Source organism: Phalacrocorax carbo, chromosome 11, assembly GCF_963921805.1.
Source record: "Phalacrocorax carbo chromosome 11, bPhaCar2.1, whole genome shotgun sequence".
NCBI lineage: Eukaryota > Metazoa > Chordata > Aves > Suliformes > Phalacrocoracidae > Phalacrocorax > Phalacrocorax carbo.
The window spans coordinates 8070531-8089965 of record NC_087523.1 but is presented as its reverse complement, the minus strand read 5'-3'; the positions used below and the strand labels follow the sequence as shown (position 1 = coordinate 8089965).

The window sequence follows — 19435 nt, the reverse complement described above, 5'->3', positions numbered from 1 at the left end:
TTATTTCAAATGGAGCAAGAAGAAACAAGATGAATTATAGGTTCGGGGACCTTTTGTTTGTTCAAGAACAGGAAAATAAAGGATTTTTTCTACCAGGGCAACATGATCTCAGAAGGCTGTAACGCACAGTCAGCGTCTTATATTTACCTGCAGCCAATCGGTCCTTTCTGCATACAAAAGTAACTCCAAATACCCTCACAACCATAAATGCCTCTCCCATTTGCTGCACGAAAGAATATTTTTAATTTTTTGGACTGAGTGCACAGAATTTATGGTTCGTAAGTTCAAGCAAACACTTTAACAACTACCCAAGGGCTATTGTAGCTTCATAATAACTAATAGCTCTCCAGCCTGTGAGACTCAGGCACATCCAACACAGTAGATACTCGGCGTCTCACCGGATGGCGTAGGCCTACTTGGGAGCGTTTGCAGCGCTGAGAAACGCGCTGTGGGATTCCTTTGCACTGACAATAGCAGAATATCCATCTTGCTTTGGTGGGAACTAGTGAAACATGCCAGCTCCCCTATTCTACCCCTTCTGCTTTAACAAGCCATCAGAGCCTGCTAGACTCTTGCTGCTGCTCTTAAGCATAGTCTTAGAGCTAAGCACCAACAATACACTCAGAAATTGAGTTCTGCTTTAAAATGCCTCTGTCCGAGACCTTTTTGTAGTTGGGCAGAGCACTGCAAGCCCCAGATGTGCATGGGTGCAGTGATGGATTTCAGTTCTTCCCTGTGCATTGGGGAGTAGTGGGAGAAGCAGAAATTGGGAAGCAGGTTTTAAGGAACAGGTCATCGGCAGTAAGCCCACAAGCCCTCCCCAGAGTGGGATGAAATATTTTGGACTATTTTCCCTACAAGTCCTCAAGGAAGGGGCAGGGAGGGTTTTTGACCTATCCAAAAGTGAATGTTTCATTTAGTTTTTTACAATATTCAGTATCTTCCCAAAAGCAATTACTCACCTTGAAATAGCTCTTCCTATTAAGGGAAAGTCAGAAAAGAAGAAATGGGTTTCGAAAGTTTTAGGTAACCCATCACTAAATATGAATGGTTTCATATGAAAACTTGCTTTTTTTCCTGTTTCATTTCCAACTTCCCTCCCTTTCGGTCTGCTCTTTGGCCAGTGTGGATCAGGAGCAGCCTGCCCTGGGCAAAGGCTGCCCTGCAGCCAGGACCCTTCACCCTCCCCCTGCTCCAGAACCAGCATTTTATCAGCACATCCCTACAGGATCCCACTGTCCATCCACCAAGTAGCAGGTTCTTTCCTGCGGCTTTACGTACAGTACCTAGGGAACTCCATGTGTTTCCAGGATCTGCCCCAGCAGATCTGGGTGACGGACCAAAAGTCCCCCTTCACTTCATCCAGGTTTTTACTCAGATAAGCCACATGAGACTGTGGTGGCTAACACAGCCCTGCTCCAAAGGCTCCTGGTCCCCAAGAGGAAACATCATCTGTAGGGTCATCTTCCAGCGAATCAGGCCAGCACTTTTGGACCATACTGAAGCCTTTGAAAATATTACTGTGGACTTTTATATGGCCAACGTCATCACCTGGATAGAAACCCAGTGCTTTAAAGAGGTTCACTGAAGTGGAATTAATTTATTTGTGTGCCATGCTCCACCCCCAAACATGGCAGTAATATCCTACAGGGCAGGAGATGAGCCCAAAGACTGCAGCTCCCTAGCAGGCTTCATGTACATGGACATGCCCCCTCCAGTAACACCCCTGGCTGCCATTTTTGCTTCAGCAATGGCACACCTGGGGACCTTAAATTAAAGGGTTATCCAGAGTAAATAAACAAGCACTTGCACTTTGGAACTATTGACTGAGCTCCACCACCCGAACAATTTGTTAGCGAGAGGTTTGGGTAGTGGGAAGATGGCAAATATCCCCCTCCTACTCTTCATTTGTCTTCTTGGAGCTTGTCTTTGTGCCGAAAATGCAGGTGGGTTCATTTAAAACCTAGCAAGTCCTTCACTTTTGGGGCTGGGGGGCTGCTGGCACAGGTGAACAGACAGCTTGTGCACTCTCATAAGTGATGAGAGCTCAGAGGGATTGCTGCGTGTCATAGCTCCTCTCTTTAAAGTTCTGGTTCTTTTCTTGGGAATGAAATAATAGCTTTTATGCTGATTTTATGCAGAACGCGTCACAGGGATTAATTTTAAGAATGGAATTTTTCTTTAATTTTTCCAGCTTTTAAGCTTTCAGAGCTTGATTCAGCCATTTTAGAATGCATGTACACACACACAGAAGGAAAAAATAGGGAGAGCGTCACTGGTGGAGTAACATCCACACCACTGCGTGTGCCACTGCTTTGTCCTGGAGTACAAACAAGTACTCACATCCTTAAAACAGTCATTGGATTTGCCACTGCGAGAACTGTTTAAAGCCAAACCCAGTGTGAATTTAACGAAGACTGTAAGGGGCAGCCAAAATTGTAGACAAGATAGAGTAGTTGATGGATGTGGGCAATCGCACATAGTAATGCAGGCTGTTGCTTGATTTATTTGTAACAGCAACAGTTCCAGCAGAGGCTGGTTCACATCCAGTGTGAGTACTTGTTTGGTGCAAGGCTGGCCTTTCTTCTTTCATTAAAACATTGCAAGTAACAGATTTTTTAAAAAAAGGCCTCTTTCCAAAATGTTTGCTCAGCAATGAAAAGTGACCTCATACTGGGACCACCACCCACCCAGGTGTACCTCCTAGAAAAGACTATCCTCAGCTGGAAGGACAGGTCTCCCCCCACAGCTCCTTGGCCCAGAGACCCATCCCACTCTCTCAGAAACTGATTCAGAAGTCGATAAGCCATGTACGAGTATATTCGCGGTGTGAAGATGGTTTCCAGACAGAGTGAGTACCATGCCATGACCCCCCAGGGCCTGCAACCTTCAGTTCAAATCAAGTTTTGCTTGTAACGCAGCACATGGGATCAGTAAGCAACAGAGAAAGCCTGGAGGGATCTGAGGGAGGCAAAGCGGCGTCCATTAAAATGAATTCTCTCCATTAAATGGCTTAATTACAGCAGGTGCCTGGCACATCCCACTGGGAAGAAATGAAGGAGTGGGTCTAATGCAGCTGCCTCACATCACGTGGGGTGATGTGTGACTATGCCCATGTCATGATCCCCAGGCACGAAGCACACAGAGAGCCCAACGGGGTTACAAAACCAAGGAAGGCTGCTCCATCTTTCTCACCTAAGCCTTTTCTGCCCAGCTTAGGGACAAGCTGGAGGCTGCAGCCCATGCCACGGCGAGAAAGGGGCAGGTGTCCTCCAGCAAGGCTGTGGCCCCCAGTGTCTCCATGCTCTCAGCCCCCCTGCTTGGCCAGGGTGGCTTAGTTGGGAGTATGTGTTCATGTCCCACACATAAATCACAACCCTGCAGCTGGGAGGGGACTGGCCACCCCACAGGGGCTGCAGCCTGGCATCTTCAGAGGTCAGTGCTTTACCCATCAATATCAACTTCCAGACAATTAGATTATGGTCAGGATTTTAATGCACTCCTTTTCATTTTTAACCAAAACCGCACTAGCACGAGGAAGGCAGAGGTACAAGCTTGCTGTACAATGATTAAAAGCATTGCAAAAACAATTAGTTCTTTCAGAGACACCTCTAGGTGAAGGGGCTGGTTACACCATCAGTGGCATGGCATAAATCAGAGCAGATGCCTTTGGGCCCGTGAGAGTTCAACAAAACTAATTCTTCATGGCTTCAGAGAGAGGGGGATCTGCTCTGGATTGAGAGCAGAGGTTAGCCATGAGAAGTGAAGAGCAGCGGGTACTTGCCCCTCACTCTCTTCTCTGCCTGCCCAAATGAGCTTGCGCTCTCCTTAACCCTTGAAGGGACCAGATCCACATGTGCTCAAACCCCTTCCAGGGCAGAGCCCCCAGACAAGGGTCTGTGTCCACGGTGGCCACCAGCAGCTCCAAGAAGAGCCACTCCACCGTGCCATCTGGTGACAAAAAGGGACATGGCTGCAAGCGCTAAGGAGGGTGGAGAGAGAGGAGAGGACAGGGAGACAAAGTAGAAAGCTCCTTTTGTTGAATAATGTCTTCTTTTAGAGTGGTGGGATAGGGGAAGAGTGCTCAGCAGAGGCAGGGGTCTCTGAAAGGTGGATCAGGAGCAAACCCTGTCAGGTAGCTGCTGCGGGGAGGCTGCTGCTGCTGACCCTGCCGATGGGACGCGTGGCCCTGCTGGGACAGCATTCATGGTAGCACAATGATGGGACTGCATGTCCGTGTGCCCTTCATAAGGGACAGCAGCCACCATGGGAGGGCTGGTGGCAGCTGCAGACATCCCACCTAGTCTGGGGGTCCCTGCAGCTCTCTGCTGCTGGTTTCTGCCCAGGAGCTTGGCTCGTGTGCATGACCTGGCCCAGGGGGTGAGGAGGGCTCACGTCAGCAGGGCCAGCATTTCCAGCAGGAAATGGTGGTACCCATGCACATGGGCAAGGGTGAGGAGCCGGGAAAGAAGCAAATGGCCTGTGGCTTCCAAGGGCCGCAGCTGCTTACAGAGGCAAATGGCCTTTCACAGCCAAAACAGGCAGAGGCAGTTAAAGCATGACAATTTCTGTGTCCAAACAAGACCTCACCATGCAGCAGTGTGAAAACACCTATTATTTCCCCCTCTCAAATAGCTTATTCAGGTCTGTGCATCTGTGACAGGAGAAATACCATCTGCTTTAGGGTATTTTAAGCATCAAACTTCAGCATTCCCAACCACTCTTTTGCCGTCAGTCATTTCTGTCTATTGACTACTTTGACTTGGTTCTCTAGATTTGATCCTCCGGATTGCACTTAAGTTAGACACCAAAGAAACCTCAGGTAGCTGATAACACTGTCCATGGAGCAATGAGGGGGTGAACACATGAAAAGAGCTTGCTTTCTGGGAGAACAGAGCCCTGACAGCCCATCCCAGCTGCATCACACGATGGGACATGCTCCTCTCTAGCCTCTATTTCTTTTCAAATTGCAGTCTTCATTGAGAACAAAGAGGCAAGCTCAGTTCTGAGCAGGCAAAAACGAGCCAATTCAAACAGACTGGAAGAGGTTATTCCTGGGAACCTCAAGAGAGAATGCATAGAAGAAAAATGCAGCTTTGAAGAAGCCCGAGAAGTGTTTGAAAACACAGAGAAAACAGTGAGTATCGCTGCTGCAAAATGGCAACACCTTGTCCTCCCCAGCCCACACCTCTACAAGCCTTTCAGGTGAGGCACAGAGGGGGAAGGAGGAGTGACCAGCAAGGGCAAAACCTGCAGGGGCCAAGTGCAGGATCTATCATGTTTTATTCTCGTTTGTGGTCCATCACTTGGGCTGGGGAACTGCTTTAAAGGTTTGTTGGTCACCGTTGGGATTAAGGAGATGGTTGTTTTCCTGCAAGCCTTTAGCTTTAGCTTTGGAGTCATCCCTTTCCTACTTCAGCCAGGCAGTACCCAGAAGTTAGAAGTCAAATGAATTTTATTTTTTCCTTTGCAGATGGAGTTTTGGAAAACATACATTGGTAAGAGCTACTTTCTTCATGTTCAAATTCATAATATTAATCTCTCCATGCATAAGTAGCATATGCCTATCAAAAAAAAAAAAAACCACATTCCAGCATTCAGAAACTGTTTTGTGACAGAGCTAGTCCGAGTCATGCACCCTAAATCCTGCAGCCACCCACCCTGGCCTGACCCATTTGTACACAAATCAAAAGCAAAGAAAAATTACTTAACATTTTCTTTAAGCATGTTTTTTTTAATATTTTTAACAAACTTCAAAAACCTCACAGACCACTAGGTCAGTTGAGCCCAGGTCATGCTCTGGGCTTCTAGTTTCAGCTGTGGTACAGAGTAAAACACAACAGCAATAATTAACACCCCTCCAGCAAACAGCAAATGCTCTGTTCTCAAGCAGAGATCTCAAGATAAAGCACAGCCTTGTGCAAGCACAGCGTGAATCCCTGGAAATGCCATATTAAAGTGGAACCTCAACACGATCATAGCAAACAGCTGTTTGCAATTCCCACCAGTTGTCCCAGACCCTTGATTCTCCACCATTTTCTTTTCACCATCTATTTCTTCCCTTTCAGCCTCCACCAAAACAACTCCTCAGTCCCTTACCTAAAAGATTTCAATGCCCACTAAAACATCTGAAACTAATTTTAATGACATTTCAGTAAATGAACTGCTTTGTAGATTGGCAAAGTGCCCAGAACATCTCACTGAAAATCCTTAAATAATTCAGATTATTCAAGCCAGAATATAAAATACAAAAGTTACGTTTGCATTGTAGGACCGTCTTCTGAAAAACCAACCGATGAAACTCAACACTGCATTTGATTCCCTGCCACTGTAACCAATTAGCTCTTCAGAAACAATGAATGCCAAATATTCCCCTATCATCCAAAGTGCCTGGTTTACTCCTCAGCTTACAAGCTGCTGTTCCCAACACATGCAGCCCACAGGAGCTCAGCCCTTGCACAGCACCCAAGCAGTACCAAGCTCCGATTGCCCTCACCAAGCAGCAACAACAGCCATAATCTGCACCTTATGTTTAAACCCCAAGAGCCTGCCTTAGACAAGACAAAACCATTTCGTTTATGTTTGCAAGCTGCCTTCTGCATTCCAGCCTGTTCCTCAAACCACCATTAACAGCCACACTTACTGGCAGGGCATGAACACAACAAGACTTCCCTTCCTCCTTGTCTTTGCGTAACCATTTCAAAGCGCACTTCCCTGTAATTTCACATCACGGACTTGCTGTTCCAAAGTGTTAGATCACTAATTTTGCAATACTGGCTATATTTATTAAAGCCTCATCTTCTCAGCTGTAGGCAGCTGTGAAAATAAAAGCCCTGATACGTAAAGAAAATCTAGACCAGTTAATAGTAGTACAAGACTTAGAAAGAAAGACCAATGACTGAGGCTCTCAATCTTAATACATAGAGAGGTCTCCAAACCCAAGCGGACAGGCGCAAACCTTCAGAGAACAAAGATGGTAGCATATAAAATATTTCAAACTGAGAAATCCTAACTACTCTTGAGGAAGCAAACCTTGTAACTTTTTTCTGTGTAACTTAGCCAAGACATGAGGTCCTGTCGAGATGTTGCATGAGGGAGGCTAAAGAGGAGTTCTGCTGAAACGAGAAGAATTAACCCACATGGGACAGGGTGCATAATTAGGACTCTGGGTAAAGCACTGCTACTTGATGTTACCCCAGTACTGACATTGTCTGTTGTGCACTTGGGTGCCAGGATCTGCTTTATTTTCCACTACAAAGAAGGAAGCTGGGCAGTCTTTTACTCATTTTTAACAGGAGGCTTGCACAGAGCAAGGCTCCAGCACTAGGTCAGCACCAGCCATGGCGGACGCTCGTGTTTGTTAATTCTTCTGTCTTCTCTCCAAGATGGAGATCAGTGTGAACCCAATCCATGCAAAAACGGAGCTGTGTGCAAGGATGCAGTAGGTTCCTACATGTGTTGGTGCCCACCTGGGTATGATGGCAGAAACTGTGAGATAGGTACGTACCGGGGACTTGACCTGTGGTTGTTCTGCCCTACTTGAAATCCCATCGGATCAAAGTGGGTGTAGAGTTTTATCCTACCCGAGGGCTGTTTCGGACACAGATGCCCTGCTGTAAGGCACTGTATGAACGTGCAAATTCAGCCCGTCAGCAATGGGATTACAGGGGGACATGCCTGGGGATATGGGAGCGGATGTCTCTGTCCTTTTCTGTCCTTGGTGGAGCCCCAGCTGCACCTCCGCTGAGCACTGAGATGCTTGCTCTTAACACAGGGTTCAACAGAGGCTCGGGCTCAAGGCCTTTCATTCAGCACACTGTGGCTGCCAGTGCAAATGTTGACACAGAGACCTTCCTATATCTCCCCAGCACAAGCCTTTCCAGGGCTGCTCGTCAATCAGGGATGACATGCTCACCTGCTGAAAGCAACAGTTCTCCACTGACCCCGATGGGGCCCCCATGCTCTCACTCCTCTTCTCCATTTCTCATGCCAGGCTGGGCAGCAGGTGCTGAGAAGGGCAGGATTATTGCAACCTCCTCTCAATGGCACTCTGCTAAATTCATAATTATAATTATCACCAGCAACCTTGATTCTGAAGGCAAACAAAAGGCAAATATTTTCCTGATGGGTTGAGGAGTTTATGAAAACCAAACAGCTGATAATTTAAGCAAGAGGGATATTCAGCTCTTATATTTATAATATAATCAGGGGCTGTGCGACTCGCATAATGTGCTAGACTCACTGCACTAATAAAAGATTCTCTTTCTAGTTCTGCTTCCGCTCTGGCAAGAGTGGAGTGTACGTTAAAAAGAGCATTTCAAAGCTACATCAAATTTAAATAGTCTCATTGCAGATTTCTCATGGAAGTGAGACAGGAACAAAAATAGCGCTAGAAGCGAGGCGTGAAAAGGAGCTCTGTAAAAATAGTAAATGATGGCGTTAAAATGGCTACAGGAAGGGAGGTGTCCTTGAGGAAGTAGGAGTGGAGTTAATCTGCTGTGAAGTTATTTGAAAACTCACTGAGAATTAAAAGGGCATTTGCAGATTAGTGGTTTCCCACCGCCAAGAATGGTGTTCCCAGCACAGAGTAGTGCAAGGTGGGGTGGGAGAAGACGTGCAAGTCGCAGGAATCTCGCCGTGCCTCAGGCTGGGACCCATTTCATCAAACATCCTGCTGAAATGGGTCTTCCATGTCAGGCTGCAATGATTTGTTGGTGTGTCAAGAAGAACATATGGCTTTGCATAAGGTTTGAAATTCAGAGCCCAGTGATAATCCCAGGACAAAGCCCTTCTTGGGTTCAGGGTTTGCTCCCATTTGACACATGGTGTTCTCCACTAGCATCTGCACCGGGGCTGGATTGCCGTAAGCACAGCGGGGAGGAGAGCAGCATGATGGTGAGGAAATCACGTGGCTCATAAACAAATATTTGCAGGAGTCCTTTAGGATCAGGCTGCCAAATTTCAGGCAGCACACAGCTGTTGAAGGCAGGAGGCCACATCAGGGCTTGGCAGGACCTCTCATAGGCCCGTTTCTCAACCTGCCTTCTCAAGAGGTGCCCAGTGGTCCTTCATTACAAGCAGGGATGTGATTTGGAAGGAGGACACTCTCCTTGCAAACAAATATCCATTTTCCATGGTCTGGAACACCCAGAATGGGTTATAGGTTGAGTCCAAAGGCCCGAGTCCCAACAAACCTCTAGTCAGTTGTATTGCAAAACAGCTTTCACAGGTTCATTTTAATTTCTTTCAGACTTCACTTGTGCTATTAAAAATGGAGGCTGCAAGCACTTTTGCAGGCATAACCCACTGAAGAAAGTTGTGTGCTCCTGTGCCGATGGCTATAGACTTCACGAAGATGGAAAGTCCTGTGAACCTACAGGTTAGCATTTAAAGTGTTTTTAAGAGATTTGGGTGAAAGTTTCCAAGGTTTTGTCCTGGATTTAGACACACAAATCTCATAGAAATGCAATATCCTGTTGGAAACCAGCCTTGTCTTCCTGCTTAGCAAATGTAAAAAGCCTGACCCTGCACTTGCCCAATGGCAGATGTGGGGTCAGGCTTGAAGGATGCAATTTAAACACCCTTTTTTCAGCCTAGGTGGGTGGAGAAGGAGGGTAGTTGTCTGGGAATTTGTTCACAAGGCAAATGCTCGTTTCAGATGGCTGCTTTATCAGATGAATCTCCCACTTGCAGCCATCTTATATTTCTAGATATGGATCAGCAGTTTTCTGGAGGCAGAAATGTGATGTTCAGCTACACCAGCATACACTCTGGTGTCCATCCAGCCAGAGCTTGCTCCCATGTTCTTCCAATAGGAGCAACTATTTAGTTACTGATCCTACATTGAGGATTCCCTGGGCTTTTCAGAATAAAAGACAATCTTTCTTACTGTAAACCCTCCTGATGATCTGTTTCATGACTGGCCATCATGCAGTATCTTACAATTATCTGTATTGGGTGGAAATGTTGGTTCATGAATGATACCAAGCTGGGAGGAGCGGCTGATACACCAGCAGGCCGTGCTGCCATCCAGCGAGAGCTGGGCAGGCGGGAGAGCTGGGCCCAGGGGAACCTCATGGGATTCAACAAGAGCCAGTGCCAGGTCCTGCCCCTGGGGAGGAACAACCCCCCGCACCAGCACAGGCTGGGGGGGACCTGCTGGGGAGCGGCTCTGCTGAGAAGGGCCTGGCAGTGCTGGGGGGCAGCGAGGTGACCCTGAGCCAGCACCGGGCCCTTGGGGCCAAGGGGGCCAACGGTGCCCTGGGGTGCATTCAAAGGAGTGTGGCCGGCAGGGCGAGGGAGGTTCTCCTCCCCCTCTGCTCTGCCCCAGTGAGGCCACATCTGGAGTGCTGTGTCCAGTTCTGGGTTCCCCAGTTTAGAAGGACGTGGAACTGCTCGAGCAAGTCCAGCGGAGAGCTACGAAGGTGATCAGGGGACTGGAGCATCTGCCTTATGAGGAAAGGCTGAGAGCCCTGGGTTTGTTCAGCCTGGAGAAGAGAAGGCTGAGGGGGGATCTCATCAATTCTTGTAAATATCTGAAGGGTGGGTGTCAAGGGGATGGGGCCAGACTCCTTTCAGTGGTGCCCAATGACAGGCCAAGGGGCCACGGGCACAAGCTGGAACAGAGGAAGTTCCACCTGAATATGAAGAAAAACCCCTTCCCTGTGCAGGTGCCAGAGCAGCGGCACAGGCTGCCCAGAGAGGCTGTGGGGTCCCTTCCCTGGAGACATTCAAACCCAGCCTGGACACGGTCCTGTGCCCCTGCTCTGGGGGTGCCTGCTCAAGCAGGGGGTTGGACAGGGTGATCTCCAGAGGTCCCTTCCAACCCCCACCTGTCTGTGAAACACGTGAAGCTTTGTGGTAGTCTGTCCTCCCAACAACGTGTATCTACACACAAAGACCCTCAACAGGAACTAGACTCTGTGGCTTAGCTGTGGTATTGGGTGGTGCAGAGGGGAAATGCATTGCTTGAGGTTGCAACTTCATAAAGGGCTAAAGAATAGCTGGTTCTTGTTATATTCCCCAACTTTACCCCACTCCTAGGCTGCTATAATACCTCTAACTACAGTGACGTGTAGTTACTGACACCAACCCACCACAACATAGCAAGTTAATTGGGCATGAACATCTCAGAAGCACATCTGGCAGAGAAAAGAGGAGACTGAGTACAGAAATATTTTGTCATCTAAGGTCAATTTAACATTTGATGCTATCATATTTCTAACACCTGAGAGTAACAGATTTGCACACCTAAGCTAGGTACCCACACAGGTGAGTTAGTTTCTGAAGGTCTGATTAGCTACAGCTATGAATGCTTTGAGCTCCTAAAGTGCTGACTTTCAGCAATCAGTGTAGGAAGTATCTTAGGCTGGGAGTCTTACTGTTAACAGAGATTGTTAAGAGCTCAGGCCTGTGTTGCCTAACATGCTGTATCACTTTCACTGGACCAGAAAGTTTTACTGTTAGCAATAAGATCATCTTTCAGGATGGGTAATTGCCCTTCCTGCAGAAGCTTAGCTTTTGTTGGCTCTGAAACCTTTATTTCCTAGCCTAACCTCACAGGTAGCACTTTCCATCACTCAACACTTGTTTAAGCCCCATTCCTAAAGCAGACTGTTAAAAAAAAATCTCAGTAGACCAGACTTACATCTGATTTTATACTAATGTTTATTTGCACAGTACTGTCGAAAACTTTTCAGATGGAAGACAATGCCTGATGCTATTTACTATTTTGACTGCCACAATCAGCAGGAATTCGACACACTGCGTAGGAGAGAAATGGGAAGAGCGTGTCTGAAATGAGCCTACAGATGAGATCTTCATTAACAGAGGAAATCTACAACTCTTTCTAGAGTTTATTAATGTTTTCCTCACCTTGGTGCCAAACAGGATTATCTGTACAATTGGCAGATATTATTTCCTGCCCTCTCCCAGCTGGACTTTTATTGTACTGGAGTTACTTGCTGTGGAAATGTCAGCCAAGTGCCCGGCTGCCTGCCGCAGCAAGCCTCTCAGGCACGCACCTCAGCATCCTGCGAAATAAAGGCACAGCTGCACCATCCCGTCAGACATGCACTCTCTCTCACAAGCTTTCTTCTTTTTAAAAGCGGTTCAGAATTAGATTTCTAAAGCCTAGAATCAATTTATGCTTTTGCTACTCTTAACTATTACCTGCAGTGCTGCTCAAAGGCACAGGCATCTGTTTGCATGGAGAACGCACAAGTCTGCCCATGGCCCTGAGTCTCCCATGTCAGTCCCGAACTGGGTGCTGAGGTGAGGCAGCATTTGCCTCCTCATCTGCTCCTTCAATTGCTGTAACTCAGCATGACGCACAACCAGTCGTAACCATGTTTCTCTCCCAGTGCCATATCCCTGTGGGAGGATCACGGCCCCTGAAGTGAAGAGCAAGCTCACCCGAGCCATAAACACCTTTGAGCACTGGACCATCACCGACGATGACCACAACGATGCTCATGACGAGGTGCCGGACAACATCACAGAAACCAGCACTGCCGCCACCACGAAAATCGCACCGATAATTAAGACGGGCACCCGGGTTGTTGGTGGATCAGACAGCTTGAGAGGCGAGGTGCCCTGGCAGGTACTGGCTATTTCTACAGCTCTCCTGTAACCCCAGTAATCGCTCTGTCTATTCATTTCCTTCCAAATGCAGGGTCATCTTACTTCTACATACCCAAAGCCTGTCGCTGAGGTTAGTTTAGCAATAGATCTCAAGTCTAACAGGAACACAACTTCTTTCTGTACACAGCAACAAAACTTACCTGGCTGGGGGACTACCCTGGCAAAAAAGCTAGAAGTCAGAGTCACAGCAGCTTTATCTGGTGGGGCACAAAGGGTCCAGGTTTGAGCTATAGCAACGGATCCCCCAGAAGTCCAAGAATTTACCAAGATTAAGCAAAAGGCTGAGGGAGGGGAGCTTTGCAAGGAACAATGCAGCTCCATTTTTGGCTCCATCGGTTTCAACAGATCCATGATAAATTATATCAACACAGGATCTGTCCTTGTATGACATCTACCAAATCCAGCTGCTCTTTCTTTATCCAAGCCCACATCCTTCTTGCAACATCCTAGTCCTCTCTACCTCACCAAAAGTGACATCACAGGTGAGGGGGGGCTGCAAAGAAATATCTTTCAACCCACCGCTCTGCAAATACTTTTAAATCTGTGTCAAAAGGAAAGTTAGCTCCCAGCTTGGATCTTTGTCAAAGTCATCTACTGCCCTTAAATTCTACTCTGGCTTTGGTGAGCACAGAAATCTCAGTGGCTGAGAGTGGAAAATAATAAATTCAGATGAGATTTTAGGAATGGCAAATCTCTTTCTCTGCCTGGGGCAGAGCTCACACGGGACGCTGGGGACGGGGAGGGCTGCAAGTGTGGAGGCACTCTGGTTCATCACTGTGGGCGAGCCTCATCCACTTCCTTATGCACATGGAGCTCCTTAAAATGCAGCCGGCTCTGCCTGACGAGGCAGCAAACAGTAAATATGTTGGAAGTACGAGGCAGATAGGCAGTGACAAGCCACACTGCATGAAAGGAACGAAATGGGTGAATTATCAAGAAATCCTTTTAAACACAGTCCACTGGGTCAGCTGATCAATTTAATTTGAAGTTTTAGCATAAGGGACATCCTGGCTTGTGCCCCGTAATTGCTGAGGCAGGCAGATGCCCACATGAAATGGCTAGTTAAGATTTTGTCCCTAGTTAGCTAGGTAAGATCTAGTCACTGGCAAAACACTTTTAGGAGATACGTGTGGAAGTGCTTGTATTTCAGATGCTCTGAGTTTTACGCTGAGGTTTATGTTTGGGGCTGCCTGCCCTCCCAGCCTGGCAGCAAAGGAAGGCAAAGTCAACAGGGCACTAACATGTATGCGAGGCGGTGTTGGCCACCCTCTGCAACACAGGGGGTGATGGAGGGGCAGGCACTCCCCTAGGAGCAGCATCTCTGGCGGCACTGGGTCCATATGACCTAAACGCAGCCTGTCCTACAGCCAGACAAAACCCCTGCATCCCATTCTTCTTCCCCACTGATTTACACAAACCCACAGGCGTGATTTCCTTCTGCTCCCACAGGTTTATCTGGTGAACAGCCATGGTGTGGGCTTCTGCGGCGCATCCATAATCAATGAAAAATGGGTAGTGACGGCAGCACACTGCTTGCATCCAGGCGACAATGTCACTGCCGTGGCAGGTGAGCACCTTGGGTGGCACTGGGCCACCCAAGGCAAGGGACGGGGGATGAGGCTTGCACTGGCCAGGCACGAGGCACTGCACAGAACCCTGGGACCCACACCACCACGACGGGCAGCAACGTGGCGTGAGCGGCTTTAGGGCGCTGAGGGCCCTGTTACAGATGGCAGTGTTTCGGCAGTCTGGTGCCTGCAGGTACTACTACCTCCAGTGGGAGCCGTGAGCTGGGGCTGGCCCTGGTCCCAAAGCCACAGAGCTGCAGGACCACGTTGAAAACACAGCTCAACCCAACTGCAGGCGATCATCTCACCTAAGCCAGAGAGAACCCCAGCATGCTTAAAAGCCCAGTGGGCTTCAGTTATTATGCTGCTTCAAGAGCTAGTGCGAAGGATTTTCATCTCTACTAGCCACACAGGACCTAACTAGGGATTTCTGCTTTTCTTGGCAGTCACACTATGTTTTCACACAAGTTGCAGAGAATGGATTTGTGTGGCTGGTGCAAGAGGGGCACCAGCAATCTGAATAACTCCTTGCAAGGAGACGACTACTTGTGCTCTTAACTTCTTTACAAGTAAACAGAATTTATGGACTGAAGTAGTGAAACTGGGCTGATATGTAGGAAAGCGTGCTTTGACAGCAGGGTCTCTAGGGAGTTAGGTGGGGGCAGTGTGGCCAGACCTCACAGCAAGTGATGCTGCTATTTTACAAAACAAATGTGACTCTGCTTGAAAAATGATGTTTCCCCCTGACTCTTGGTGCCCAGCTGTTCCAGGCTGCCTGCTAGGCAGCCTGCTGATAGCTCAGCATGGGGCCTTGGCGAGCGTCACGGTGCCACATTTCACAGCTGTGGCAGAATCAGCTTCCCCAAATTATTTTTTTCTCCCCTGTATGAATATCTAGTACATGAGAGTTACACTGATAGGTACAGGAGGAGAACACTGATACGGTCAGTAATTGCTACAAGCAGCACGAGAGGAGGCACAGAAGAATCATGCTTTCTCTTTCAACACTGTGAAACGCATTAGTGACAAAATTGGACATTCTACCTGAGCCTTGAAGCACTGAGTTTATATCTAAAAAAAGAAGCTCATCAAGAGGGCTCAAGTTCCATCTTCATCTTCCACGTTAACAAGGCCAATCTCCTGGGTGTGCCTGGCTGGACCCTGGAGAATGAGCACTGTGGAGCTGGGCACCATGTGCCCAGCGCTGGCAGGCTGAGGCTCACAGCTTGCTCACAGCTTGCACACAGCATATTTTGCTATCTACTTTCAGGCAGTTTTGCCAGAAAGCCCAGCACAAAGCCCAGACTTGCACCCGCTAAAGTGAGAAAGTACAAGACCCCCAGTGCAAAAAATACTCTCCCCCCAGAAAAATCACACTTCTGCCTGGACAGAGGCTTTGTGTTTGCTGCATCTGCACTCAAACTGCCTCTCCTTTCAGGCTCTCTCTTTCATGCCACACACCCCCTCCATTTAGGATATGTTATCAGCTAAGTCCCCTCATGATGCCCTCACACCACTCTGCACCACTGCTGGGTTTCCAGAGAAGGATTTTGGACAGGCAGCAAGTCGAGAAAGCAAAACACGATTTTGCAGGGCTTCAGGGACATTTGTGCCTGCACCATGTACACTGCATGGGCAATATCTGATTCCTTCACATCCATTCATGCTAAATATTCAGCTTTGTATATAGCATACCAAAAATCAATAGCAGGGGGTGGAAGAAGCATTCCCCTCCCCTGTCCTTCTTTGCATCTCCACTTTCATCCCTGAAGCATATTTTCAGGTCTCCAGCAATAGTAAGCAGCTATAGCATAAGAAAAACCCTCTCAAAGTCTCCCCTACATCTGTCTTGCATTTACACTGTAGAAACACAGCCTGCGAGGAAGCTGACATTCACACTCTGCTGCAAAAAACCCCTCACAGAGCACATCAGCAGCACCAGCCACCAAACCCGCCTTCGTCAGGTGCCAGCATTAACGTGAACATAGAAAGCTGCCTCACCTCTCTCACTGGGCTCCGTGCTGCTCCTCGCAGGCAGACGCAGCAGTCACAGGACACTGCCAGGGCCAGGAGTGCTGCAGATATTGTTTAGAGGAGATCGTATATTCTGGAGATTACAGCAAAGCATGTAGAAATACCGCAGCAGGGGTTAAACGCACCCTGCACTTCTTGGGCTGCGAGAAAGCAAGCGGGAAAAGTCATCCTGCTCTTGATCCTTCAGCACAGCCAGTTCACAGGCAGGAGAGGGGATTCGGCTACAGACAGACCCAGGCACTGCCCATCTGCCAACCCAAGACCACAGAGCATTTTCCCTTCTCTCTACCTGTTACACAAGCTGGGAGGGGAGGTAATAGGCTGACAGCAACTCAATCACAGGAACCTGAAGCTGCTGGCAGCACCCTGTAATCACAAGCAGCTGAGCCTCATGTGGGCAGCAGGGACCCAAGGGGCACCTGTGAGAATCGGGGGGGTGACATTTTGTAGCCCCCTGTGCCCATTCTGCCCCGTGGCTGTGTGGTTTTGGAAAAGGGAAGGTCAAGGTTTTTTTCACTAATAAATTATTTATTTTAAGTAAAGATTTTTAATTCTAGAGGCTTTCCCTCCTTTGATGCTAAGGCAACATCCCTGTACATCTCTTCAAGGGTGCTAAATCCTGAGAACAGCCACATTGCTACTAACCTTGGCAAAAGCATCTGGCCTTTGGCACTTGATCGGCCAGTGCATACCCGGTGTCACATCTGGGTGTTCAGATCCTGCTGGCTTCGGGGACTAAGGAGGTGTTGCCATGGGGGGAACCTCCAACACCCTTTAGTAAGGAGCAGGCAGCCTTGCCAGCAGCAGGCTCGGAGCAGCCTGTGTGCTGGGGCATGCAGCACCCATCCCTTTGCAACCACCCAGCTGGGCCGGTATTGCATCGGGACGGCATTGTCAGGGCACGGTCGCTGGTCCAGCCATGGAGCCCAAGCCATGCTTGTCTCTGCAGGTGAATACAACACCAATGAGGAAGATGGCATGGAGCAGCGGCGTAAAGTGGTGAAGATTCTTCCGCACCCCACGTACAATGCCATGATCAATAAGCACCACAACGACATTGCTCTCCTGGAGCTGGACCAGCCATTCAGCTTCAACAGCTACGTCACCCCCATCTGCATCGGCAGCCGGAACTTCACCAACACCCTGCTGAAGCACGGGATAGGCACAGTGAGCGGCTGGGGCAGCATGCTGTTCCGTGGCCGGCCTGCCACCATCCTCCAGGTCCTCAAGGTGCCCTTTGTTGACCGGCCAACCTGCCTCACAAGCACCTCCACCACCATCCTGAAGAACATGTTCTGCGCGGGCTTGTCGACTGGGGGCGGTGACACCTGTGGGGGGGACAGTGGAGGTCCCTACACCACTGAGATTGAGGGCACCTGGTTTCTCACAGGGATCACCAGCTGGGGCGAGGAATGTGCCAAGCCAGGTAAATATGGCATCTACACCAAGGTGTCTGACTACGTGAAGTGGATAAAGGAAACCACGAGGCTTACCTAACCCACAAGGAGGATACGCTGTGCTGGGGGATAGACTGGTTCACTGAAGAGAGACCGTAGCAGTCTACATGTCTTTCAGAAATTGTTGCATTTTAATAAATATTTCTAAATTAACTAATTTCTGCTCTTGGAAGGCAAAAGTTGAGAGGAGGCAGAGGAAATGTGGTAATAAGGAAATAAAAAGCCTTTTTAATTACTCATGACTGCATTCCTGAATGCACCGGCACTGCTGAGATGGGGTAAGTCCCCAGATCCCAAGTGCAGAGGCTGGTGTGGACGAACTGGGGCACGGCTCACACATGCCCTGGGCCAGCATGCCACCAGCATGCCCACAGCTGCCGCACAGTGCCATGGGAAAGGGGAGCCCAGCAGGCACTGGGTACATGGGGCACCAGCATCCAGCATTGTCTCTGTAGAAGGATCCCATGAGGGCTGTGAACACACAAAGCATTGTACCCACAACCCTCTCAGACAAATGTTTTCTTGTGACCATGGCTGAGATGGATCATGGGCAGCAGGAAATCAAAGAACTACAGAATGGTAGGGGTTTTGAATATTTCCAGCAAAGGAGACTCCACAGCCTCTCTGGGCAGCCTGTGCCCCTGCTCTGGCACCCGCACAGGGAAGGGGTTTCTTCTCATGTTTAAGCGGAACTTCCTCTGTTCCAGCTTGTGCTCGTTGCCCCTTGGCCTGTCATTGGGCACCACTGAAAGGAGTCTGGCCCCATCCCCTTGACACCCACCCTTCAGATATTTACAAGAATTGATGAGATCCCCCTTCAGACTTCTCTTCTCCAGGCCGAACAAACCCAGGGCTCTCAGCCTTTCCTCATAAGGCAGATGCTCCAGTCCCCTGATCACCTTGGTAGCTCTCCGCTGGACTTGCTCGAGCAGTTCCATGTCCTTCTAAACTGGGGAACCCAGAACTGGACACAGCACTCCAGATGTGGCCTCACTAGGGCAGAGCAGAGGGGGAGGATAACCTCCCTCGCCCTGCCGGCCACACTCCTTTGAATGCACCCCAGGACACCGTTGGCTTTCTTGGCCCCAAGGGCCCGGTGCTGGCTCAGGGTCACCTCGCTGCCCCCCAGCACTGCCAGGCCCTTCTCAGCAGAGCCGCTCCCCAGCAGGTCCCCCCCAGCCTGTGCTGGTGCGGGGGGTTGTTCCTCCCCAGGGGCAGGACCTGGCACTGGCTCTTGTTGAATCCCATGAGGTTCCCCTGGGCCCAGCTCTCCCGCCTGCCCAGCTCTCGCTGGATGGCAGCACGGCCTGCTGGTGTATCAGCCGCTCCTCCCAGCTTGGTGGCATCAGCGACCTTGCTGAGGGGACGCTCTGTCCCTTTGCCCAGGTCATTGATGACTGTGTTGAACAGGACTGGCCCCAGCACAGACCCCTGGGGAACATCGCTAGTTACGGGCCCCCAACCAGACTCTGTGCCACTCATCACGACCCTCTGAGCTCCGCCCTTCAGCCAGTTCTTAATCCACCTCACTGCCCCCTCATCCAACCCACACTTCCTAAGCTTACCTGTGAGGGTGTTAGGGGAGACAGTGTCAAAAGCCTTGCTGAAGTCGAGGTAAACATCATCCCCTGCTCTCCCTTCATCTACCCAGACAGTCACGCCATCATAGAAGGCTGTCAAGCATGACCTTCCCTTGGTGAATCCATGTTGACTACTTCTGATAACCTTCTTTTC

At 49.2% G+C, this 19435-nt stretch overlaps 1 protein-coding gene across 1 annotated transcript; it reads left to right on the top strand.

The window, feature by feature from the left end:
* Positions 1 to 1817: 1817 nt before the first annotated feature.
* F9 (coagulation factor IX) lies at positions 1818 to 17936 on the top strand. Its single transcript, XM_064462925.1, has 8 exons — positions 1818 to 1946; positions 4974 to 5137; positions 5474 to 5498; positions 7386 to 7499; positions 9251 to 9379; positions 12363 to 12601; positions 14092 to 14209; positions 17194 to 17936. The coding sequence occupies exons 1-8, from the start codon at positions 1880 to 1882 to the stop codon at positions 17739 to 17741; spliced, it is 1404 nt and encodes a 467-aa protein (XP_064318995.1). The 5' UTR covers positions 1818 to 1879; the 3' UTR covers positions 17742 to 17936.
* Positions 17937 to 19435: the final 1499 nt, after the last annotated feature.